General features: G+C 54.8%; 1 protein-coding gene across 3 annotated transcripts in view; it reads left to right on the top strand.

Moving 5' to 3' along the window:
* LOC116505807 (protein unc-13 homolog B-like) overlaps positions 1 to 25,720 on the top strand; it is a 158,164-nt gene that overhangs the window by 27,895 nt on the left and 104,549 nt on the right. For all 3 annotated transcript variants that reach the window (XM_032213211.1, XM_032213212.1, XM_032213213.1), the window contains exons 2-7: positions 3,018 to 3,047; positions 4,289 to 4,388; positions 5,901 to 6,018; positions 8,120 to 8,243; positions 11,050 to 11,123; positions 16,676 to 16,733. In XM_032213211.1, the coding sequence (XP_032069102.1) occupies positions 3,018 to 3,047; positions 4,289 to 4,388; positions 5,901 to 6,018; positions 8,120 to 8,243; positions 11,050 to 11,123; positions 16,676 to 16,733 (504 nt within the window). The remainder of the gene's footprint in view (positions 1 to 3,017; positions 3,048 to 4,288; positions 4,389 to 5,900; positions 6,019 to 8,119; positions 8,244 to 11,049; positions 11,124 to 16,675; positions 16,734 to 25,720) is intronic.

Consider the following 25,720-nt stretch of genomic DNA (forward strand, 5'->3'; position numbering starts at 1 on the left):
GTGTAGGGTTTCCTGCCTAGGCAGGGGGTTGGACTAGAAGACCTCCAAGGTCCCTTCCAACTTTGCTATTGTATTGTATTGCATTGAACTCTGCCTGTCCTTCAGTCCTGAGGGGTGGGCACCCAGTGTGGCCCTTGAGTGTCTGAGGAGAGGGGAGCCCCTTGGTGTGGGAGCCACTTTGGGGCTCCATGGGCCCCCGCAGGGCACAGCTTATCTGCTTCCCGGGAGTTGGAGGAAGGCCAGAGGTTTTGCCAACAGGGCCCTTGCTGGGGGAGGAGGCTGGGGGGCTCCCTTTCCCCCTCCTCTCTAGGCCCAATTGCAATAATTATTGCCTCCCCCCAAACACCCATTCCCGGCAGCTGCCTCTGCTTCCCCCCAGAGCTCCTTTTGGCCGAGGGCAGGAGGCCGGCAAGGCTGTGTGGTGAGGCTTCTCCCCCCTGACTCCAGGCAGGATCTCCTGGGCAGGCCTTCCCTTTCTCCCCTCCCTCCCAGCTGAATCCTTCGTCAAGCAGAGCCGGAGGGGAGCTGGAGGCCGGGAATGGGGACAGACTGGATGCCCAGGGGCCCGTCCTCCTCATTGTCCCCACTTCCCCCCTCCCCGCCTTCCGGGAGCAGAAGAGCAGGGAGGTGGAGAATGGCCACGGGGCAGCTCTGGCGTGGCACTGAGCGGCTCAGATGGTTCAGGCTGCAGCTCTTCCCTGGCGCCCTTCCTCCCCGGCAGCAGTTGGCATAAGCCTCCTTGTGTTGCCAGGCCTTCCTATCCCTTGCCCCCTAGCTGGCGCCCTCCGAACACGCCAGACCACACGGTTGCCAGGATGGTGCCCAGACAGGCCTCTTCCTTAAATGCTCTGGTGCTTTGCGACTCACAGGCTCCGTCCCGAGAGTCTTGCGCCCGTCTCTCCAGAAGCCTTGTGACACCCTGGCACAGTGCCAGGCGCACCTGCTCCCCCCTCCCTCCCCCTGGGTGGCTGCTGCTCCCCTCCTTCCTGGTGGCTCTGCCAAGCTCACCTCGGAGGCCACAGCCTTCCCCTCCCTCCCCACCCTCCCCTCCGTCCCCAGGAGAATTGATGATGCCAGCCTACCTGGAATGACACCAGGCACAGCAGCGGCCTGGTCTGCCACCTGATGCCCTCCCGACACCTGCCAATTCCTCCCTGTGTGAGAGTGTGTGTGTGTGTGTGTGAGTGAGAGTGAGTCTGTGTGTGTGTGTGTGTGTGCACAGCAGGAGGAGGCTGAGGATTAGATTGCTCTGGGTGTAAGCTGATCAGGAAGCCGTGTCTCTGACTGGAGGTGCTGGGCAGAAGCACATCTGGAGCCTGGCTCTCTTCCAGCCACCCCTCCCCGCCTCCCCCTCTGGTCTAACTGTGCCCAGGGCCAGCCAGGGGTGGGCCGCTGCCTCCCCCAGGCCCCAAAGCAGTCCCACCCCAGGGCAAGAGACGGTCCCTGCCAGAGAAACGTGGCTTTTTAGTCAAGGAAGGGGCTCCCTGGCCTTTCGGACCCCTGGCCTGCTAGATGGCAGCCCTGGACCCTTGGCCTCGGGAGAGGGGGGGGTTGCCTCCTGCCCCTCCCCTCCCCTCTTGCTGGACCAGAATTGCTCCGGGGGGGGGGGGTTTGTTCTGGGGCTGATATGTGGGGCCGGAACAGCCCCTCTGGCAGAAGAGGCTCTTCCTCTCACCAGGGATCTCACAGTGGGGAGGGGCGGTTGGGGGGGGGGGAAAGGATCCCATCTATTCGGGAAGGTGGCCTGGCTCCCCCTGCTGGAGCCCCAGCGTCATTGCAGCCCTGGGCTTGGGCCTCTTTGGGGCCATTCCTGGGGTTTTATCTATTTTATATAAAACCCCCGTTTTTCTTTACACACGTGTGCATGGCATTTGTATTACGGAGTCCCCCCCCCCCAGAGTAAAAGCAGTAGAAAATTTTAAATTCAGTTCAAAAGTTTTATTTCTTTTAAGACAAACATTTCATCATTCCTCAATCAGTAAGACATCGAAGTACAATTTTTTATATGTCAAAATAATTCTAGTTTACCACCAAATTTTTGTCTAGCCTAATATATACCCCTCCCTCCCTCCACCCTCCCCTCCAACCCCCCTCCTCCTCCCCCCCCCCGACTTCCCAGAACCCGTACACGGTATGGATTTCTAACAAACACAGTCTAAAATCTATTGAGAAAAAAGAAATAAAGAAATTAATAACATTCTGCATTGACCTTAGCTTCTTCTTGCTGAACTAATTTTAAACAGTTTGAATCATTTCTGATCTTAAGCATAGGCTAACTGGAATTTCTTGGTCCCGTATTTATTTTGTATATAGTCAATCCATTTTTCCCAGTCTCGTTTATATCTCTCATTTGAGTGATCTTTAAGATATGCCGATATTTTAGCCATCTCGGCTAAGTTTGTGACTTTCAATGTCCATTCTTGAATTGTAGGCAAGTCTTCCTTCTTCCAATATTGCGCCACCAACAGTCTTGCTGCAGTTATCAGGTGCAGAATCAAATTGGTCTCTACCACTGTAAAGTCAGTACATATACCTAGTAAAAATAACTGAGGAGTAAACTTTATCCTTCTTTTAAAGATATTTTGCATAATCCACCATATTTTTATCCAGAATGCCTTAACCTTTTAAATTAAAGGTAAGAGAAACAGAAAAGTCATAGAAAAAGAAGTGAAACCAAGGAAGAGAGAGAGAAAAGGAGGAATAAGAAAGAAATGGCTTCCGTTCTTCCTAACAGCAGTTATAAATCCATTTATTCTCCCCCCTCCCCTCCAATCTCTAAGGCTACCCTAAAGCCCCCTTCTTTCTGAGCCTGCCTCTGCCCCACTTTTTCCGGAGGGAGTGCAGGAGGCTTTTGTGCCAGAGATGAAGCTGGAGAACAGCTTGTCTGGGGGGGGGGGCTGTTTCTTCCTCCTTCCTCTCCCCCCCTCCCAATGTTTGACACCCCCCCCCGAGAGGAACCGTCTTGTGGCTTGGAATATGGATAATAATGAACTTCTGCTCTCTCCTTCTCTCCCCAGTAAAGAAAGCAAAGCTCCAGGGACCTCCAGGTAGGCGCACAATGGCTTTTTTTGGGGGGGGGGGGTTGTGTTTGCTCATGTGGGGCTTAGTTGTTCCCCCGTCTTGGTGATGGTCTTCCGGCCTGGGGCTCCCTGCACCTCCAGACAGGTGGAGAGAAGGTGCCGAGACGGAGCCCCCTTTAGGGACCCCCGGAAGTGGGGATGGCCTCCGGTTGGGATGGCCCTTCCAGAAGGCCCCCCAGGGGGGGGATGGGGGGGACTTGTGGTCTGCTCTGTCTTGTTTCCTCCGTGGGACTTTCCCTTTCTGTGGGCCTTTATCCTCCTCCCTCTGAAGGATGCCTGGCAGGAAAGGGGTTTGGCAGATCAAGTGCAGAAGTTAATCCCAGCCCCTGGAAGGCTCCCAGAGACCGAAGGGCCGGGCCTTCTGAAAGCACCTTTCAGGCCTCCCCTTCGGTGGGAGAGTTCCCAGCCGTCCCCTTCTGCCTTCGCCCCTCTCGGCCACAGAAGAGGGTGGGCGTGGGTGCCAACCTCTCGGGAGAACTCCAGCCCGTGGCAGAGAGGGTTGGGCTCGCTTGTCTTCTCAAAACCTGGCTGGGCATTTTGGGAGAAGGTTCCCATGTTAGAGATGTGCCCGGCTGGTTGGGGAATTCTGGGAATTGAAGTCCACCGGTCTTGAAGTAGGACAGGTGGGACATTCCTGGTTTAGATGTTCCATTTCCTGCAGAGCAGCTATCAAAACAGAAGATTTCGAGCTCCCCGTGGAGATTCGAACCCTCACCACCCTCCAGGCCTTCCGCAAAGCCCTTAAAACCTGGCTGTTCCGACAGGCCTGGGGCTAAAGAGCTTTTGCCCCCCCCCCTCGAATGGTATGGTTGTTGTGTGCTTTTAAATTGTGTATTGTTCTGTTCTGTCTTTTTTATCCCTTATCTGTATCCCCTTCCCTGACTTGGATTGTGAGCCTCCCTGAGTCCCCTCCGGGGAAAAGGGCGGCATATAAGTGCAATAAATTCAATTCAATTCGAGATTGGAGACTGGGTTAAATTTATCCAGTTCTGTTGGATCTGGTGGCTGTCTCTTCTCGGGGCTTCCTCGGCCTTCCTTCATTTGGGCCGGAATTCAAATGGGAAAGCTACAATTTTAACCAGCGTTGTTCTGGGGCCACTTGTCAAATTCTGTGTGTGTGGGGGGGGGGGGGGGGAGTTTTCTGTTTTGTGTTGGCAAAGAGTTACCAACATTTGTCTCATGGAAAAAAATAATATCCTTCTGTCCAGATAAATTCAACACTTACGTGACGCTGAAGGTGCAGAATGTCAAGAGCACCACAGTTGCTGTCCGTGGGGCCCAGCCGTCTTGGGAGCAGGACTTCCTCTTGTAAGTGGAGCCCACGGGGTCTGCCCAAAGCCCCCCCAGGCCTTTCCTGGCTGTGGATCCCTTCGGGTCGATTCCTGGTGATCCCGCACCAAGAAACCCGGATCTGGACTTTCTCCCAGCAACAGGCTAGGGAAACCTCGTGTCCGGATCGGAATCCATTGCATTTTATAAAATCCCGAGTTAATAGGATTAACTGAGTTGCAACTGAATTCTGTCGGAGCGAATGAGGGGAGGGGCTCTAAAACGAATGGCCTTAAATCAGGGGTGTCCAAACTTGGGAACTTTTATTTTTTTATTTTATTTTATTTTATCAATTTCATATATACATTCACAATTATATGATCTCATAACTGTTATTAATAATATGTATTTATAACAATTTTTCCCTACTGTTAACAATATACTTGAAGATTGCTTTCTTAACATCCCATAGATCCATCTTATCTTACAACGGTCCTACTTCTTCTTCCCTCCCTCCCTCTTTCCTTCCCTCGTTTCTTCTCTCCTACTCCCCTTCCTTCCCTCCCTCCTTCCCCTTCCCTCCTTCTCTCCTTCCTTCCTTCCTTCCCTTTCTTTTCTCCTTCTCTCCTTCCTTTCCCCCTTCCCTCCTTCCCCCTTCCCTCCTTCCCTCCTTCTCTCCTTCCCTCCTTCCTTCCTTCCCTCCTTTCTTTTCTCCTTCTCTCCTTCCTTTCCCCCTTCCTTTCCCCCTTCCTTTCCTCCTTCCTTCCCCCTTCCTTCTCTCCTACCTTCCTTCCTTCCCTTTCTTTTCTCCTTCTCTCCTTCCTTTCCCCCTTCCCTCCTTCCCCCTTCCCTCCTTCCCTCCTTCTCTCCTTCCCTCCTTCCTTCCTTCCCTCCTTTCTTTTCTCCTTCTCTCCTTCCTTTCCCCCTTCCTTTCCTCCTTCCTTCCCCCCTTCCTTCTCTCCTACATTCAAACTTGGGAACTTTTAAGACTTGTGGACTTCAACTCCCAGAATTCCCCAGCCAGTATGGGAGCCGAATTCTGGGAGCTGAAGTCCACAAGTCTTAAAAGTTCCCAAGTTTGGACGCCCTTAAATTGATGTGAACGTTGAGCTCCAGAGGCCAAAGAAAGCGCTTTTTCCTTCTCTAAAAACTCCACCTGGACTTTTCTCTGGAGGACGGTGGTCCCCACACTGGCTAAAGGCCGGCAGAGCCCCTGATCTAAGGCTCCATTGCCTCTTCCTCCTCCTCCTCCTCCTCCTCTTCATCAGCCGTGCCTACGAAGCCTTGGATTTCTGGGTCCAGAGCGGCCTCTAGTGGCCAAGGAGTGCCATCGCAGGGCCGGTTATTCCCCTGCATTGGGCCCAGCTGGGGTTTTCCAAAGAGGCTGGACAGGAGTTGACCTCTGCCTGCAATGGGGGGGGGGCTGGTCCAAAGGGGAATTGGGGGGGGAGCCTTTGGCAGGAAGACTCCCGGGTGAGGAGCTCATGCCCCCCCCCCCCATCCCCCTGGGTTGCTGACATCTCTATTCTCTCCCCCCTTCGGCCTCTGCAGCGAGATCAGCCGCCTGGACCTGGGCCTGATTGTGGAAGTGTGGAACAAAGGGCTGATCTGGGACACCATGGTGGGCACGGCCTGGATCGCCCTGGAGAGCGTCCGGCAGTCGGATGAGGTCAGTCGCCCTCCCAGCCCTGCTGCTTTGCCCCAGTCTCCTCTCCTGGGTGACCTCGTGGGACCTTCCCCTCTTCGGCAGGGGGTCTCCAACAGACGGCCCTTTGGCTCAGCATCCTTTCCCCCATCCCTCCCCCTCCCCATGAGCCTGGTTGCGCTTCCCCCCCCCCCGCCCTCCCCTGCACACCTCCCTTGGACCCCTGCACCCCCTCTTCAACCCTGGCCTCTCCCTTGTGCCCCCCCTGCCCCCCTGCACCCCCTCTTCAACCCTGGCCTCCCCCTTGTGCACCCCCTGCACCCCCTGCACCCCTTCAACACTGGCCTCCCCCTTGTGCCCCCCTGCACCCCCCTGCACCCCCTCTTCAACCCCTCTTCAACCCTGGCCTCCCCCTGCACCCCCCTGCACCCCCTCTTCAACCCCTCTTCAACCCTGGCCTCCCCCTGCACCCCCCTGCACCCCCTCTTCAACCCCTCTTCAACCCTGGCCTCCCCCTTGTGCCCCCCCTGCACTCCCTGCCCCCCCTCTTCAACCCTGGCCTCTCCCTTGTGCCCCCCCTGCACCCCCTCTTCAACCCTGGCCTCTCCCTTGTGCCCCCCCTGCACCCCCTCTTCAATCCTGGCCTCCCCCTTGTGCCCCCCTGCACCCCCTTGCCATGCCTCCCTCGCTCCCTTGCGCAGACTCCCCAGCACCTCCCATGCACCCCCACCCATCCCCCCCACACCACATCTTACCCCTAACCCCATGCAGCTTCACCCGCTCCCCCTAAGCCTCCCCCTGCCTCTTTTGCATTTGGCACAAGCCCCCCAGGGCTCCCACGGGCTTCACGCATCGCCCTCCCCAGCCTTGTTCCCTTGAACAATTGCCTCGCTTAGCAACAGAAATTCTGCTGCCAATTGTGGTCATAAGTTGAAGACCCCCTGCATTTCCCAATGCTTGTCCTCTGAGATGTAGACCCTCCCTCCGCCGTAGGTGCCCAGGCCCGGCTTCTGAGGGCAACCTCGTTGCCACTGACGTATTCCAGCCCCCCACCCCTCCTGCGCCTTTCTGGGCTCTTCTTGGTCGAGATCGAGGCATTGAAATACAGGGGGTCCTCGGCTTACGACCACAACTGAACTGTTGCTAGTGAGAGTTTCGTTAAGTGAGTGTTGCCTCATTCTACGACCTTTCTCGACACCGTTATTAAGCGAATCACCGCAATTAGTCACACAGCCGTTAAATGAATCTGGCTTCCCCATTGACTTTGCTCATGAGAAGGTTGCAAAAAGGGATCATGTGACCTTGGGACACAGCAACGGTCATAAGTATGAGTCAGTGGCCAAGGGGCTGAGTTTGGATCACCCAACCAGGGGGAGACGCTGCAAGGGTTGCGAAGGGGGAAAACGGCCGTGAGTCGTTTTTTTTCAGTGCCGTTGTAACTTTGAACAGTCACTGACTGAAACGGCCCCCCTTCCTTCCCCTCCCCACTCCGAGCGGCTCCTGGCTTGCATCCTGTGAGATGCCCGCGGGGGTGGTGGTGTTGCCCTCCCTTCTCCTTTGGAGCCAAGAGGAGCGCCCAGGGGAGGGGGGGAGCTGAGGGGGGGGGGGCGCCCCTTTCTCAACCCTTTTCAATGGGGGCTGATCCCAAAGGGGCTTTTTGCAAAAGGCAACCGGACTTCCTTGCTTTTCATCTCCTTTGAAAACCTCTCGCTTCTCATCCAAGAAGCTTCTTCGGTTCTAACTGGCTGTTGGAGAATGGAAGCAGCCGGTTCAGTTTTTCAGCCTGTTAGGAATTTAAGAAGCTTTTTGGAGGAACAGTGGGACATTTTCAAAGGAAAAAAACACCATGAAAGTCCAGTTGCTTTATGGGGAAAAAACCCCTTCGGGACAACCACGACTGAGTCGCAGACTTTGGTGGTGGTCAAGAGATTCAAAGTGGCTGGAGGGAATTGGCTTCCATGGTCTGGGGAAGACGCCTCCGGGCTGGAGTGGGCAGAGGACATCCGGACAGCAGCCAGGGGGCTTCGCTGACCCCCTCTGTTCCCTTCCGGGCCTTTGGCTGGCCTTGGGCCCCCCGGAGTCTGCCTAGGGGGTCTCTCTCACGCTGGCCTTTTCCTCACTCCAGGAAGGCCCCGGGGAGTGGTCCACCCTGGAGGCCGAGGTCCTGATGAACGGCCAGGAGGTCTGCGGCACCAAGAACCCCACCCCACACAGGATTTTGCTGGACACGAGATTCGAGCTGCCCTTTGGTGAGTCTGGCCGAGCTTTTCTTCCCGGGGGGCATGGGGGGCATTTAGCGGCCGGATCCTTTCTGGGACTCGGCTCCAGTGAAAGAGCCATGAAGGGCAGCCCCCCCCAGGGACTTTCTTCGGCTGCAACTCAGCCAAGGTGGCGCAGTGGTTAGGGTGCAGTACTGCAGGCCACTTCAGCTGACTGTTATCTGCAGTTCAGCGGTTCTAATCTCACCGGCTCAAGGTTGACTCAGCCTTCCATCCTTCCGAGGTGGGTGAAATGAGGACCCGGATTGTTGGGGGTGATATGCTGACTCTGTAAACCGCTTAGAGAGGGCTGAAAGCCCTATGAAGCGGTATATAAGTCTAATAAATAAATAAACATAGAAGAGCAGAGTGCCAAGGACCAGGTGACCACAAGGAATATAAATCCTTCCACTCCCCACCAGTCGGAACTGAAGAAGCTTCTGGGATGAGAAGCGAAACCTCTTCAAAGTAAAAAAAACGCCCAATCAAGTCCAGTTGCCTTTTGGAAAAAAATATATCTTTGGCTTATCTTGAGGTTCAGAAAATTATGGAATAAGACATTGAGTCATAAACACACAAACACACACACACAAACACACACACACACACACACACACACACACGATTTCAGGAGATCCACTTTCAGCAAGTTTAGCCAGATGGGTAGAAATCCTCCAGGTGAAGGATAGATGGGGCAGCCGGAAACTTCTCAAGAATAAGACCCTGGAAATCCCCCCCCCCCCGTGGGAAGAAAGTGGGGAAGGGGGGGCTTAAGATATCTGTGTGAAACATGCCCAGGAATTGAAGAGGGTGGAATTAAATAAGGAGGAGCATCAGCAAATGGGAAATCTTTGTAGGAAGGAGGAGTGAGAGGCTGAGGCACAACTGGAGCAGATGTTCACGAGGGAAGATGCAAGGAAGGGGGGGGAAGGTTTTTTTTGGCTGAATCAGTAGTCCGAGGCAGAAAAAGGTGTATCTTGTTTTAATATTTGTATTGTGTATAGGTTTTGTAATATTTTATCTTTTAATGTTAACCACACAGAGTTACCATGTGGTAAGATGGGCGGTTAATTAACGGAAAGGAGGGAGGGAGGGAAGAACGGAAGGAAGGGGAGGGAGGGAAGGAGGAGGAAACGAGAGATTTAGGAGTCCCTGGAGGGCATGAAGGAGTTGAAGTCTCCAGCCAGACCAGTTGTCCAGGAGTCTCGAAGGAGCTCATGGGGGGGGCCATATCAGAGTCCTGTTCACACACACACACGGTGTTCGTGGAGCGCCCGAGGTTTGCAATGTCCCGTCCTCCCCCCCCCCCCCGCCCCCCGTTTTTACTGTCAGCAGGGAGGAGCCGGGCAAAACGTCTGAATGGCTCATGAAGCCATTGATGTGGGAGAATCCGGACCAGGAACCAGCCTGGGGTGAGCCAAGCTGACTTCCTGCTCTAGCTGGCCACAAGAAGGTGGAAGGCGGCCCGGATCCTGACCTGACATTAATTGTTATTTTTTTTAAACACACCTTGTACCTACTGGGTTCGTTGGGCCCAGAGGAGGCTTCGTGACTGCTGTTGAGCATCTCCGAGGGGCGTTTCGTCCAGGGTGGGCAGAGTCCCGGGGTTTCAATCACCGGAGGGCTGATTTGGGTGGGACTGTCGTGCCAATTTCCCCACAGAAAGAGCCGAAGTTCAACAGTGGAACGGACTCTCCCTCACTGGACAAAGGGCAGGTGGCCACTTGCTAGGATGCTGCAGCCACGGAGTCCTTCGCCAGGCAGGGGTTAGGCTAGATGATCTCCAAGGTCCTTTCCAGTCTGTGCGCTGCCAACGTTTTGCTTGGAAACTCTTCTGCTGCGTAGGGGGGGAGCGGTTGGCATGAAAGAAGAGGCCTCTGAATCTGGGCTTCCTCCGGCCTAGAGGGCTCTGCTTCGCCTTGCAGGTTCTATTTCCGTTCTCGAGCCCCGTAAAAAGGGCAGAGTCGCCAGTTTTGGAGTTCCACCTTCACGACAGCCATCCCAGCCTCCCTGCTGAAAATGCGGTCAGGAAAATAATTGCCGGTGCCGCTTCTGTCTGGAGGGAGCTCCTGGCCCTCATCCTGCCCGGGGCCTCTGCCTGGGGGGGGGGGGGAGGGGGGCTTTCGTTCCTTCCCTTCCTCGACCCAGTTTGGGAAGTGGAAGAGGGAGTCGGGCTGGGGGCTCCCGGAGAAGGGAAGCGGCTGTCCTTGGGGCATCTGTACGTGTGTGTGTGAGAGAGGGAGGGAGAGGGAGGGGGGCAAGAGAGAAAGATGTCTATGCTGCTTATCTATTTACATCTGTGGCTTTCTCAAAATACAGTTCCCAAGGCAACCTAGAGCCTTTGACTTAAAATGTAGAAAGCCAGCAGGCGGCCCAGTTTCCCTTCCGTGGGCCAGAGGGACCCTGAAGGCAAAGATCCCAGCCAGAGACAGTCCCCCCCCCCTTCATCGCAAGAGGAGAAGGGGGGCAGCCCCAGAAGCCCCCAAATGCAGCCCTCTTCAAAGCGCCTGATTAAAAGCCCTGGGAGATGCTGGGGCGGGGGGCTGGGTGGGTTCAGCACAGGGGTGGGTTTCTCGCCCCGTTCCAACCGGTTCGGTGCACCCATGCGTACTAGCGTTTGCGCGACGCTCCAGCTGCTCCTGGAGGATCGTGCAGGCGCTGTATGCATCCTGCACATGCGTGGAAGCGCAGAATTCATCAAAACTGGGTAAGGACCGCGGGCGGGTGGGCGCGCCCTTCGCCGTTCCCGGAAGTTACTTACTTCTTTACGTGCTATATAATTTTTGCTCCTCTGCAGACATTCCTGAGGATGAAGCCAAATACTGGACCAAGAAGCTGAAGCAGATGAACTCGCTGGAGGAAGAGGAAGAGGTGGGTCTCTTGCTCAGCCCCCCGAAGGTCCTCTTGCACTGGGGCCCATCCGGACCCTCAACTGCAGAGCCAGCCTCCTCTAAGGGCACTCGCTCCCTGTGCCAGGGCTGGGCTCCCTCCTGCAGTGTCTCTGCGGTGGCACGGTGGGCAAAGCGCAGCGTGGCAGGACGAACTCCGCATTCCCATTGCCAGCAGTTCCATCCTGACCAGCTGACCAGGTTGACTCAGCCTTCTCTCCTTCCGAGGTGGGTAAAAGGAGGACCCAGACGGTTGCGGGCAACAGGCTGACTCTCGAAACCGCCCAGAGGACTTTATAGAGTCTTAATAGCAATAGCCATAGCAGTTAGACTTATCTACCGCTTCATAGGGCTTTCAGCCCTCTCTAAGCAGTTTACAGAGTCAGCATATCGCCCCCAGCAACAATCCGGGTCCTCATTTCACCCACCTCGGAAGGATGGAAGGCTGAGTCAACCCTGAGCCTGGTTTAGATTTAGATTTTAGATTTTATTGAACATTTATAGGCCGCCCTTTTCCCTGAGGGGACTCAGGGCGGCTTACAACAATGGGGGAAGGGAGTGCAAGACGAGACATAAAAGAAAAGAAAAACGTGAGTAAAAAAAAATTAACCATAAAAACACAACATTCACTCAACATTCGGGCGGGGTGAGAATAAATCCTATCCCCAGGCCTGACGGGATAGCCAGATCTTAAGGGCTGTGCGGAAGGCCTGGACTGTGGTGAGGGTACGGATCTCCACGGGGAGGTTGTTCCATAGCGTCGGAGCCGCAACAGAGAAGGCTCTCCTCCGCGTAGTCGCCAGTCGGCACTGACTGGCGGATGGAATTCAGAGGAGGCCTACCCTGTGCGATCTGATGGGACGCAGGGAGGTAATTGGCAGGAGGCGGTCTCTCAGATAGCCAGATCCACTACCATGGAGCGCTTTATAGGTGGTAAAGAGGACCTTGAAGTGCACCCGACGATCAACAGGTAGCCAGCGCAGCTCACGGAGGATCGGTGTTATATGGGCGAACCGTGGTGCGCCCATGATCACTCGCGCGGCCGCGTTCTGGACTAGCTGAAGTCGTCGGATGCTCTTCAAGGGCTGCCCCATGTAGAGCGCATTGCAGTAGCCCAGTCTTGAGGTCACAAGGGCTCGAGTGACTGTTGTGAGGGCCTCCCGGTTCAGGTAGGGCCGCAACTGGCGCACCAGGCGAACCTGGGTAAATGCCCCCCTGGTCACAGCTGACAAATGGTGGTCAAAACTCAGCTGTGGATCCAGGAGGACTCCCAAGTTGCGGACCCTGTCTGAGGGGTATAAATTTTGCCCCCCCAGCCTGATTGATGGAGCGTTAGCCGAATTTTTGGGAGGAAAACACAACAGCCACTCAGTCTTTTCCGGGTTGAGCACCAGTTTGTTAGCTCTCATCCAGTCTTTAACAGCCTCAAGGCCCCGGTTCATCACGTCCACCGCTTCATTGAGTTGGCACGGGGCGGACAGATACAACTGTGTATCGTCCGCATATTGGTGGTACTTAATCCCGTGCCTCCGAATGATCTCGCCCAGCGGTTTCATGTATATGTTGAATAGCAGGGGGGACAGAACCGAGCCCTGCGGCACCCCATAGGTTAGGGGCCTCGGGGACGATCTCTCCCTCCCCACCAACACCGACTGCGACCTGTCCGAGAGGTAGGAGGAGAACCACTGTAGAACAGTGCCGCCCACCCCCACCTCCCGCAGTCGTCGCAGAAGGATACCATGGTCGATGGTATCGAAAGCCACTGAGAGGTCAAGGAGAACCAGGATGGACGCGTAGCCTCCATCTCTGGCTCTCCAGAGATCATCGGTCAATGCAACCAAAGCGGTTTCTGTGCTGTAACCGGGCCTGAAGCCAGACTGGAAGGGGTCAAGATAGTTAGCTTCCTCCAAGGTACGCTGAAGCTGTAAGGCCACCACCTTCTCAACAACCTTCCCCACAAAGGGGAGGTTGGAGACTGGACGGTAGTTATTAAGAACTGCTGGATCCAAGGACGGTTTCTTCAGGAGGGGCCTCACCACCGCCGCCTTAAGCGCGGTGGGGAGGTATCCCTCCCGAAGAGAGGCGGTAACGACCGCCTGGATCCAGCCTCATGTCACCTCTCTGCTGTTGGCAGTCAGCCAAGAGGGACACGGGTCCAGTATACAGGTGGAGGAACTCACAGCTCGCATAGCCTTGTCCACATCCCCAGAGGCAACATCCTGAAACTCAACCCAGAGATGGTCTGCCAAGTCATTCCCTTGTGTCTCGGCTGGATCTGCAGGAGTGGAGTCCAGGTCCGATCGAAACCGAGCAACTTTGTCCGCCAAGAACTGAACATACTCCTCAGCCTTACCCTGCAGGGGGTTCCCCGTCTCCCTCCTATTTAGGAGGGAGCGGGTTATCCTAAACAGGGCGGCTGGGCGGGACTCGGCGGACACTACCAAGGAGGCAATGTGTGATCTTTTGGCAGTTCTCAATGCCCGAATATACTCCTTGGTGCAAGCTGTCAACAGTGCTCGGTTCGATACGGACCTATCGGACCTCCACAGGTGCTCTAGGCGTCTCCTCCGGCGCTTTATCTCGCGGAGCTCCTCGGTGAACCAAGGGGGTCTCCGCGAGCCGCTGACCCGGAGGGGCCGTAGTGGCGCAATTCGGTCCAGAGACTCTGATGCTGCCGAGTGCCAGGCCGCAGCAAGAGTCTCCGCCGAACTGTGGGCGAGAGCATCTGGAATGACCCCAAGCTCCGTCTGGAACCTAACAGGGTCCATCAGTCGCCTGGGGCGGAACCACCTGGTCGGTTCCTCCTCCCCACGGTGGGGGTTTGGCCTCCGGAAGTCTAGCCTCAGTAGGTAGTGGTCTGACCACGACAGGGGAATGATCTCATTTCCCCTCAGACCAAGATCATAACTCCACTGCTCCGAGAGGAATACGAGGTCGAGTGTGTGCCCCGCTGAGTGGGTAGGGCCTCGAATTACCTGGGTCAGGCCCATGGCTGTCATGGAAGCCATGAACTCCTGCACTCCATCAGAGTGTTCACCGAGCGAAGGCAGATTGAAGCCTGGTGAGATTTGAACCACCAAACTGCAGATAGCAGTCAGCTGAAGTGGCCTGCAATACTGCACCCTAACCACTGCGCCACCTCAGCTCTTTTTAATATAGATATAGAGATAGATAGATGGATGGATGGATGGATGGATGGATGGATGGATGGATGGATGGATAGATATATAGATATGTAGATATGTAGATATGTAGATATATAGATATATAGATATATAGATATATAGATATATAGATATATAGATATATAGATATATAGATATAAGTAGCAATAGCAATAGCATTTAGACTTATATACGGCTTCATAGGGCTTTCAGCCCTCTCTAAGCGGTTTACAGAGTCAGCATATTGCCCCCAACAACAATCCGGGTCCTCATTTTACCCACCTCGGAAGGATGGAAGGCTGAGTCAACCCTGAGCCGGTGAGATTTGAACCGCCGAACTGCAGAACTGCAGTCAGCTGAAGTAGCCTGCAATGCTGCATTTAACCACTGCGCCACCTTGGCTCCTTAAGGGCTATGGCTCTTCCCCTGGAGGCCTCAGGAAGGAGCTGAGTTAATCAAACGCGGGGAGTTGGGCAGAGGGGATCCCTCCGGGGCTGGAGAGTCTGGGTCCAGGGCAGAATGAGGAAGGCCGTGCTCACAGGCAGCATCCTCTCCACACACCCCCACCCGCGGCAAGCTCCTTTCGTGGGGTCCGCGGGGTAAGGGGGCAGCCTGGTGGTGGGACGGGTGGGGATGGGGGTGTGGGTGGGAGGGAGGCATTTGCAAGGTCAGCTCTGGAAAACCTGCCCCTTCTGCTTTTCCAAAGTGAGGCGCATTGTGAAATGTAGGTCATATTCAGGAGCCTGTAATTATACCGAAAACAATCACGGGAGTAATTTGAAAATCGTTTTGGTATAATTGCTGAGGAAAATGTATTGAATTCGGTTAAGGTTTAAGACAGATTGCAGCTCAGAGCGTTAATTTGCCTTTGGTGCTTTTTTGGTCTTTGTGTAACGGTGCAAACTCTGTGATGAGTGGGGGCGTCTCCCCCCCCTGCAGTTTGCACCGTTGTGCTGCTCTATAATTTTGGCCGTTTAACCCCCACCCACCCACCCCAGCCTTTTGGAGAAAGAATAAGAAAGAAATCCTGATCTGAGGCTGTTAATGTGCTTGGCTGGGGGGGTGGGGTGGGGGTGGGGGCTGGAGGCTCCTGCAACCAGCCCCCTTTTTTGGGGTGGTGTATAGCTTAGGCCACACTGGGGGAGATTTTTTTTTGGGGGGGGGGGCTGTAGCAGAAGCTGGATCAGTTCCCCCCTGGGTGTGCCTGGGTGGCTCCAGCAGGTATGAGACAGGCAGGGCTGGGCATGCACAGGTGAGATTCCCCCCCCCCCATTTCCTTACATACACAGGTAGTCCTTGACTTCATTTAGAGAGAGGGAGGAGAGAGGGAGGGGGAGAGAGAGAGAGAGAGAGAGAGATAGATAGAAAGAAAGAAAGAAAGAAAGAAAGAAAGAAAAGAGAGAGAGAGAGATTGAGGGGTCTCTCCACACCGAGAGCAGCACAGAACAATGTTAGGAAGAAAAGAACAAGGGAGGCCTGGAGGACAATGAAACATTCGGCCTGCAGGCTTGGGACTCTTACGGGGCTCAGGGCCCAGCCCAGCCCAGGCGGGAGAAGACCCTTTGAAGAAGGGAGGGGGAGGTGCTGTTCTTTCTTTCTTTCTTTCTTTCTTTCTTTCTTTCTTTCTTTCTTTCTTTCTTTCTTTCCTTCCTTCCTTCCTTTCTCTCTTTCTCTCTTTCTCTCTTTCTCTCTCTCTCCCTCCCTCCCTCCCTCCCTTCCTTCCTTCCTTCCTTTCTCTCTCTCCCTCCCTCCCTCCCTCCCTCCATTCCTTTCTTTCTTTCTTTCTCTCTCTCCCTTCCTCCCTCCCTCTCTTTCTTTCTTTCTTTCTTTCTTTCTCTCTCTCTCTCCCTCCCTCCCACCCTCTCTTTCTTCCTTCCTTCCTTCCTTCCTTTCTTCCTTTCTCTCTTTCTCTCTCCATCCCTTCCTTCCTTCCTCCCTCTCTTTCTCTCTTTCTCTCTCCATCCATCCATCCCTCCCTTCCTTTCTTTCTTTCTTTCTTTCTTTCTTTCTTTCTTTCTTTCTTTCTTTCTGTTTTATGCTGCCCATCTCCCCTGTGGAGCGGCTCTGGGCAGCCTACAAGGATGCCACGTAGCCACGGTTTTGCTCTTTTGTTCCTGTCCCGGGGGCTGCTAAGGAGGCGGCTCAGGGGCTGCAGAGGGGGTGGGGGGGCTGCTCAGGCAGCCTGGAAACCGGCTGAGTGCGGTGCTTCTGCTCCCCCAGGCGGGATGGGGCGTTGGCAGGTGCCGTCCCTTCTCTGGCAGCCGCTGAAGGTGGCTCTGTGGCGGGTGGTTGAGGTGCCACAGCCGGACCCTGAAGAGCTTCCTCTGCCCTCACCTTCTCCCCCCCCTCCCTCCCTCCCTCTCTCTCTCAGCCGTCTCCCACGGAAGAGGAGCAGCAGCAGCTGATGCCCCCCGAGGCCTCCCAGTGTTGTAAGTGACGATCCGGTTTTTTCTGTTATGGGTAACATTTTAATGCCCCGGGGGGGGGGGTCTCACAAGGAAAGCATAAAAGGCAAGAAAACAGTGCCGTGAAAGGCAAAAGGAAAGAATAAAAGATGACAGGAAGGGAGAAAAAAGGAAATAAACCCACCTCGTCCGAAGGGGGCTTCGGTCACCCTCCTCGGGGGCCTGGACAGAGTCAGCCCTTCAAGGTCCTTCAGAGCACCAGCAACTGGGGCAGGGGGAGAGGAGGGGTGTCCTTTGGGTCACGGGGAAGCCCATTCCAGAGGGCAGAGGGGGGGGGGCCTTCTGGGGTCCCAGTAGATGATCTTCTTTAATTGAGGGGAGCCAGACCCGGCCTCTCTTGCCAGACCTAACCGGGTGGGCGGAGGCAGTGGGCAGCCCCTGGGGGGGCACCTGGGAGCAAGGGACACAGTGCAGCTGGTGAAGCAGAGGGGCTGCCTGGGCATACCTGGCCACAACCACCTCCTGCCTTCACCCTGCTGACCTCGCAGCCCCTGGGAACCCTGGAAAGAGGCCTTGAGCTGGGCCCTTCCTTGTGCGTGTCTGTGGGTCTTCAGACATCACCGCTCAAGTAGAGAAGGTGGGTGGGGGTCTTTGGTTGGGTGGTGCCTGCAATTTCCTGCATTGGAGATGGAGGGGGGGGGGGTCTGGCCTTCTCTCGGGGAGGATTTGGGGAGAGCAGCTGCTCCTGAAGAAAATAGCCTGGAATTGCACCCTGACAGTCACCGTAACAAAGGGGGGGGGGGGTGTTTGAAGGTGGGGGTGGGCTGCTTTCCCTCTCAAGGGTCTCCCACTCCCCTTTTCGTCCTTCTTCTTCTTTGGAAGCAAATACCCTAACTTTGCAACATGGAAAACTCCCCATCTGGGTGCTGGGGTGGCCACGATCCACAGTCCGTGGGCTGCCCATCTCCCCCCCTAAAGCTTGCCAGGGGCTGGGGAGAGCCACTCGCAGCCATGAAGGGACCTCTGAGACCCAAAGAGGGTGGGTGGGGGCTCCCGCTGGGCTGGCCGGCCACACAGAGCCAGGCCTTGGCTGTAAAAGGCCAGCAAGGGAAACGGGCAGTGGCCCAGCCAGAGAGGAGACCAAGGGATGGACGCTTCCCCTCTGTCCTCTTGGCTGGAAGGCCGGAGCCCGGGGCATTTAGGCGGCTCTTCCCCTGCTTATCCACTAAGCCAATTAGGGTCTCTTTCAATTAGGGGTTTTTAACTACTGCCAGGGGGGAGGGGCAGGCCAATGATCCAGCAGCTTAACCACTTTTCCTCCAAGAGGCCCCCAGTGCTCCTCCAGACCCCCCTCCCTGGCCTTGAAAGGAAAGGGACCCAGTGTGGGGAGGGAGGGAGGGAAGGGCTTCCCGGCTGAGGGGTGGGTCCTGGGGGAAAGGGGAGGAAAGGTCCTCTGCTGAACAGAAGCCCCCTGTCTGTGGAACAAGGGGAGGGGGCAACTCTCCTTAGCCATAATAGGCAGCCAAGGACGCTGGTGAAGACCTTCATGGAAACGTTGAAGCCCTGCATGGCTCCTCCAGGGCAGCTGCTGATGGGCTGCACAGTGGGCCTAAATGGGGGGCGGGGGGGGCGGGAGCGCATGTGTGTGTGTGAGAGGGAGGGGGAGAGAGAATGGGTTCTTTTACTGCTGAAGGAGGTTGGAGGCAGACACGCAGGTGCTAGGAACTTCAGGTGGGGAACAGCAGATTAATAAATTAATGGAAGGGACCTCAAAGGTCATCTAGTCCAACCCCCCCCCCCCCAAGCAGGAGACCCTACATCTTTTCTTCACTCTCTTCTTGGAAGCCTCCAGTGATGAAGCTCCCACAACTTCTGAGAAACCATGAAAGGGCAAAAGAGAAAAAAAAAAGGGGGGGGGGCTGATTTTCCGAAATGCATGGAAGAAAAAAGCAGGTTTTAGAGAAGGAGGGAGAGGAGCAGGAAGTAGCTTGGCTGATGCGGGCCAGCAAGGCCAAGGCTCAGCCAAGGCTTTTGAGTGGGGAGGGGGGAGGAAATGAAAGGCAGGCCAGCAGGGCTTTGGGAAGGGCTGGGCAGCCTCCAACGCCCCCCCACCCCCACCAGAGACCCTATGTTCATACAGGGGGGGGGAGGGGGGGCAGTGAGTGAAAAGGAAGGAGGAGGGGTCACAGGAGAGCAGTCGTCCAATATCTCAGGGGCTGCCCCAAAGAAGGGGAGGGGGGTCAGCCTATCCCCCACAGCGCTGGAGGGCAGGAGAGGAAGCCATAGGGGGAAACTAGCCCGGGAGCGAAGCCACCTGGAACGGAGGAGAAACCCCCGGACGGTGAGGTCACTTAACCAGTGGAACCAGCTTGCCTGGAGCTCCCTCCCTGGAGGCTTTCAAGAGAGTCTTCCTGCTTGAGCTGGATTATAAGACCTCCAGGGTCCCTTCCACCTCCGTAATTCTATTGTTCTCCTCTGGGGCTGTAGAGAAGGGGGGTTTTTCTGCCTGGCTCCCCATGCTGGGATCCTTGTAGGAGAAGGCCAGCCCCTGGGAGGGCACCTTAGCTCCCTCTTCCCCCTTTCTGGCTCTGTTTCTCATCTCCCATGGAGCGCTGCTCACACACACACACACACCCCTGCCTTCCCTTCTCCCATCAAAGCCGTTCTGAGGTGGGGGGGGGGCCTCCGATTGCTGCCCCTGTCATCAGCCTGGGGAGCGACTGAGCTGGCGGAGTCCCCTTTGACGCTTGGCGTGAGCGGATCTGCCCGTGGGCTCCGTCTTGGAAGGCCTCCTCCTTCTGCCACTGAAGCAAGGGGTTTCCTCCTCATTCCCCAGCGTCTGCTAGGGCCCGGGGTGTGTGTGGATGGGGGTGAGGGTCCTCCTCCTCACGAAGGGCTGTCTTCTCCAACCACTCCTTCGCAAGGCAGCAGGAACTCCCTTTGCCCCTCGGCTCAGCAGAAGCTCCGGAGCCCCCAGCTAGAGTCGGTCCAGAATGGGGAGCTGCCCCTCATCAACCTCCTGGGGGTGGAATACCTGGGACGACCCCAAAGGGCTCCGTGCAGCCTCCATAGCGCAGTCAGGCGTAGGGGGCGCTGCACTTGTCTCTGGGGCAGAATCCCCCCCCCCCAGGGCCTGGTGCTTGGAGATGCCACTGGTAGGAGATCTCAGGGGGCTCTGCAGGAGGCGCCCCCCCCCCCAATGAGCCCTTCTGGCCCTGCAGCCGGGCATCGCCTTCCTTGCCCCCCTCTCCTCAACCTGTCCAAAAGGGGCCACACTGGGGGAGCGGAGAGCCTGAGGGCAGCTCCGTTCCAGGCCGAACGAAGTGGAGCAATTCTCGGCCGTAACGTGGAGAATTTTCCTGCTTCGCTGCTAATTGGCTGCACTAACACAGCTCCTCCTCATTTGGCAGCCATAGCGGAGCCCGGCAGCCTCGTCGTTACCCCAAGCGGCCTTTAAGTGAAACCGGACTGTGCTTATGACGCAACTTCAGCTCTTCCTTTGCTTTGCAGACCCTGAGAAAGTCATAGATGTGAGGCTTGGTTGCAAAGATACTGTTTTTATTACCATTCTAATTGCAAACAGTTACTATATGTGACGGTCGCTAAGTGGGAACTGCCTATATCCGTTTTATAATTCGTTCCAAGTTTTTGCAAGACATTCTCACTTCTCTCTCTGCACATCGGCGCTTTGATTGCGAAGTGAAGCACTTTGGATTCTCCCGTTAAATCTCATTTTATTCCTTCTACGTCTCTGGCCTGTTCAGATCATTTTGAGCTCCCCTTGTCTTCCACAGGGTCAGATACTGAACCCTCTTTCTGTTGCCTACTCATGTGACCGGGACTGAATCCATCTCTTCAAACCATTAATCATTAAAGAGAAGAGGAAGACCCAGGAAGACCCAGGGCAGATCTAGCGGGGATCCACTTGAGATTTCCCTTGGGATGAGGGGAGCCATCCGTGAGCCATCAAAAAGCCATTGCCATCCTGGCCATGTAGCAGCCACTTAATTGTGAGGCCACCGAGCCCACATTTACGTGCCTTGCTAATTCGGCTGCCTTGAGGCAGTCGATCAAATGCTTTGCTGAAATTAAGACGCATCCCTTCTAGGGCTTTCCATCAATCAATCTATTAAGAAACCCCTGGAGTGAGAGTGGTTCTTCTTGCCACGATCCAAGTTGACTTCAGTTAATGGCCTCATTCTCCTCCAGATGTTCCCGGGTTCTGCTCCAGAATTTTCTCTTGGTCTCCGACTGGTTGAACTTGAGTTCCTTCCCTGGACCTTCCTTTCCCCCCTTTCAGGGACACGCTGGCCTTGCTCCAACCTCCAGCACTTTACCTGTAGGAAGTCAGAGCCCGCTCCTTTCTCTTGCACACCTGTAGCCTACCTGGCTCTATAGCAGCAGCTGCGATGGGGATAGCAATAGCAATAGCAGTTAGACTTATATACCGCTTCATAGGGCTTTCAGCCCTCTCTAAGCGGTTTACAGAGTCAGCATATCGCCCCCACAGTCTGGGTCCTCATTTCACCCACCTCGGAAGGATGGAAGGCTGACTCAACCTTGAGCCGGTGAGATTTGAACCGCCGAACTGCAGATGACAGTCAGCTGAAGTGGCCTGCAGTGCTGCACCCTAACCACTGCGCCGCCTCGGCTCTTGATCTTGCGGTCCTAGTGGGCAATCCCTTAAATACGAGCCAGCCAATGCCATCCTAGGCTGCATGAGCAGAGGGATGGAATCAAGACCACGTGAAGGGTTGATGCCACTTTATGAGGCCCCGGGAAGGCCACGCTGGGGATCCTGCATGGTGATTGCCACGATGTAGAAAAGATCTGGAGCCTGGGAAGAGGGCCTGGCTGGTCTAGGGAAGAGGAGGACCAGGGGAGACGGGAGAGCAGCCTTCCAATATTGGAGGGGGGGCTGCCCCAAAGGAGAGGAGGGGCTCCACCTCTTCTCCAAAGCCCCCGAGGACAGGAGAAGAAGCGACCTAAAACTAAGGAGAAATTCCCTGACTTGAGAACGAATAATGAGTGGAATATCTTCATCCCTGGAGGTTTTCAAGAAGAGATTGGACGACCATTTGTCTGAAAAGCTATAGTTCCCGTGATAGCAATAGCAGTTAGACTTATATACTGCTTCATAGGGCTTTCAGCCCTCTCTAAGCGGTTTACAGAGTCAGCATATCGCCCCCCAACAACAATCCGGGTCCTCATTTCACCCAGATAGATGAGAGATAGAGAGATAGAGAGATAGATATAGAGGGAGGGAGGGAGGGAGAGATAGATATAGATAGATATAGATAGAATAGATAGATAGATAGCAATAGCAGTTAGACTTATATACCGCTTCATAGGGCTTTCAGCCCTCTCTAAGCGGTTTACAGAGTCAGCAAATTGCCCCCAACAACAATCCGGGTCCTCATTTCACCCACCTCGGAAGGATGGAAGGCTGAGTCAACCTTGAGCTGGTGAGATTTGAACCGCTGAACTGCAGTTAACAGTGAGCTGAAATGGCCTGCAGTACTGCACCCTAACCACTGTGCCACCTCGGATAGATAGATAGATAGATAGATAGATAGATAGATAGATAGATAGATAGATAGATAGATAGATAGATAGATAGAGCAATAGCAATAGCAGTTAGACTTATATACAGCTTCATAGGGCTTTCAGCCCCCTCTAAGCAGTTTACAGAATCAGCATATCGCCCCCAACAACAATCCGGGTCCTCATTTCACCCACCTCGGAAGGATGGAAGGCTGAGTCAACCCTGAGCCGGTGAGATTTGAACCGCTGAACTGCAGATAGCAGTCAGCTGAAGTGGCCTGCAGTGCTGCATTTAACCACTGTGCCACCTCGGCTCTTTTGAATATATAGATATATAGATATATATAGAGATAGATAGATAGATAGATAGATAGATAGATAGATAGATAGATAGATAGATAGATAGATAGATAGATGATAGATAGATAGATAGATAGATAGATGGATGGTTGGATGGATATAATAGACACAATAGGTAGATAGATAGATGATAGATAGATAGATAGATAGATAGATAGATAGATAGATAGATAGATAGATAGCAATAGCAATAGCATTTAGACTTATATACGGCTTCATAGGGCTTTCAGCCCTCTCTAAGCGGTTTACAGAGTCAGCATATCGCCCCCAACAACAATCCGGTCCTCATTTTACCCACCTCGGAAGGATGGAAGGCTGAGTCAACCCTGAGCCGGTGAGATTTGAACCGCCGAACTGCAGATAGCAGTCAGCTGAAGTGGCCTGCAGTGCTGCACCCTAACCACTGCGCCACCTCGGCTCATGATGGGGAACCTATGCCACGGGTGTCCAAAGTGCCACGCAGAGCCATGTCACCTGGCACATGTGGCGTCGCCCGTTCCTCCTCTGGGTTTCTAGCGCACATTTGTGCGTGATGCTCAGCTGGCCTTCGTGTGAGCCGGAAACTGGAGCAGCTGGCCTTCCGTTTTCCTGCATGAGCAGCCGGCCAGCTGATCGCCATGCATGCATGCGCACACACCAGAAGCCCAGGAGACTAACTAGCCAGCGTGCATGTGCGCACCAGAAACCGGAAGTTCATTTTCGGCTGCACGCATGCGCCCTGGGCAGCTTCTCTTCCGGGTTGCGGCATGAGTGCACGTCCTCCCTCTTCGTCACTCGGTGCTGAAAGGGTTCACCATCAGTGGTCCAGGGTTTCCTGCTTGAGCCGTGGGTTGGGCTAGAAGACCTCCAAGGGCCCTTCCCACCGTTGTTCTGTTCCTGTGGGTGCCAGAGGGGGAGGCAAGGGGGCCAGAGTCCGGGCCCTGGGACTTTTCTGTGGATGGTTGCCTCGTCCCTTCAGCCGCTGCTCCCATCTTAGCAGCAACTCCTGTGGCGGGAGAGGACAGGAGGGGCCTGGCAGGTGGGGATAATGGGCTGCTGTGTTGGCACTGAAGATGATGTTGGGCACCGCAGGAGCCGGGTGGGGAGATGCCTTCAGGAAGGCCAGAAAGGGGAGTAGCTGCGTTGCTCGACTTAATTGTGGTTTCCAGCTGGATGAGGAAGATGGTTCTGGAGAGATGAAGGCCTCGGGGGCGACCTTTGGAGTCTGACTCCGATGTGGCTCACCCGGGCCCCTTTCTCGATCCTGGGCCCAGTCGCTGATGGCACAACCTGGCTCTCCCTGAAGGGGAAGAATGGGGGGTGAAAGAGCAGTTGGGGTCCCTTGGCTAGGTCACTTGTGGGGGGGACGGGGCCCATTTGGGTCTGCTCGGAACCTTCTCTTCCTCCGGAGATGGGCCGCCTGTCTCCATTTGCAGCGAGGAGACTCAAAAGGCCCATGAGCTGCAGACTGGAGGCCGCTGTAACGTTCCCGTGGTTCGTCCATGAGGCCAATGTGGAGAAAAGACACGGACACGATCTTTCTCGGGATGGAGCGACCCAGATTGGGGGTCTGAGAGCCCCTTTTATTGAGATAGGACAAAGGCAGGAGGAGCAATCAGCATGTGATTTAAGACAGCCTGTCAAACTACAATTGCTAATCTACTGCTCAGTCTATATATGGTCAAATCCTGGGCGTCATTGGTAGGGCACATCTCAGGATGTTATGTTATGAACTATCAGGATGTTATGGAGTTTTAGGAATTTGTTTTCTCCTGTGTGGTTCAGCGTGGTTCTGCATGCCCTGTTATGAACTGGGCCATGGGTGACGGCTACGCCTGCACAAGGAACTATATTACAACAGGCCGCCCCTATGGGTGGAGGGAGCCCAGCTGCCCCTTCTCCTGCCTGCTGTAGCTAAAGAAGCGGCTTCCATTCCGACACAAATGGGTGGTCAGAATTGCTCAGGTTCAAAAAAAGCGCTTCCCTCTCTGCCCCATCACAGGTGCCCCAGGTTCTGCTCCAGCACCCTGGGACGGCCCGGTCAGCCCACAGAGCTCCCGGTGGGTCCTGAGGAAGCCCTTGGGTTGAGGGCCTGGCTCGGCCCGTCAGGATGGGAGTCTTCCGTCTCCGCTTTCCTTCCCACTGGACGGAAGTGAATGACAGGAGACCCTTCAAGGGCACCTCCAGCCCAGCTTGGCATCCTCTGGAGATGGGGCTCATGCGGCTCAGCCACGGGGGGGGCTTTCTTCTTAAAAGAGACCTTCCATTGTTAGGCTGACAACCCGTCTTCCCTTCCCAAGGCGTCTTCACCTCCTTTCTTGCAAGGGAACCGCTGTGAGGAGGGGAGTTAATAACAATCCTCACTTTTTTCTTTCTTTTCCTTTCTGCGGGGTGTTTTAAACAAACAAATGCAGACAATCCTCTTTGCCAGTTAGCAGGAAAGAAAGCAAAGGAAAAAATAATAGCGGAGCAGTGATTATTTATTTCTGTATAACCTTAAAATCCTCTCTCTCCCCCCCCTCCTTTGACTACACGGTGATGTGACTTAGGCCCCCTCCCCCAAGGTTTGTCTGGAGTGAGACCCCCAGGGAGTCCCAGTGGCCGAGACCAGCTCCTGAGCCACGGTGGCTTCTGGGCTGCCTTAAGGGGGACCTCTGGGTGCAGGAGAGGAACTTTGGCCTCCTCTGGGCCGTCTGCCCATCTTTCTTCAGGGTTCCACCACAAAACCGTGGACGACAAAATCGCGTTCGACAAAGGCGCGTATGTGACGTCATCACAGCGCGACGGAAAAGATCGAAAAATGTAAAAATAAAGCGAAAACCTTACCCTAACCCTAAACCTAACCGTTAACGTAACGAAAAACCTAACGCTAACCCTTAACCTAACGCTAAACGTAACGCTAACGCTCTAAAGCTAACCCTAACCCTTAACCTAACCCTAACCCTAACCCTAACCCTTACCTTTATGTGAATTGGCTTGCTGTAATTTAATTTTTATTAATTTTTATTTCAATTTTTCGATCTTTTTTGTCGTGCTGTGATGACGTCAAAGGCGCGATTTTGTCGATCGCGCTTTTGTGGTCCGCGGTTTTGACGGGTCACGTTCTTCAGAAGGAGGAGCCACCTTCC

Source organism: Thamnophis elegans, chromosome 3 (assembly GCF_009769535.1).
Source record: "Thamnophis elegans isolate rThaEle1 chromosome 3, rThaEle1.pri, whole genome shotgun sequence".
NCBI lineage: Eukaryota > Metazoa > Chordata > Lepidosauria > Squamata > Colubridae > Thamnophis > Thamnophis elegans.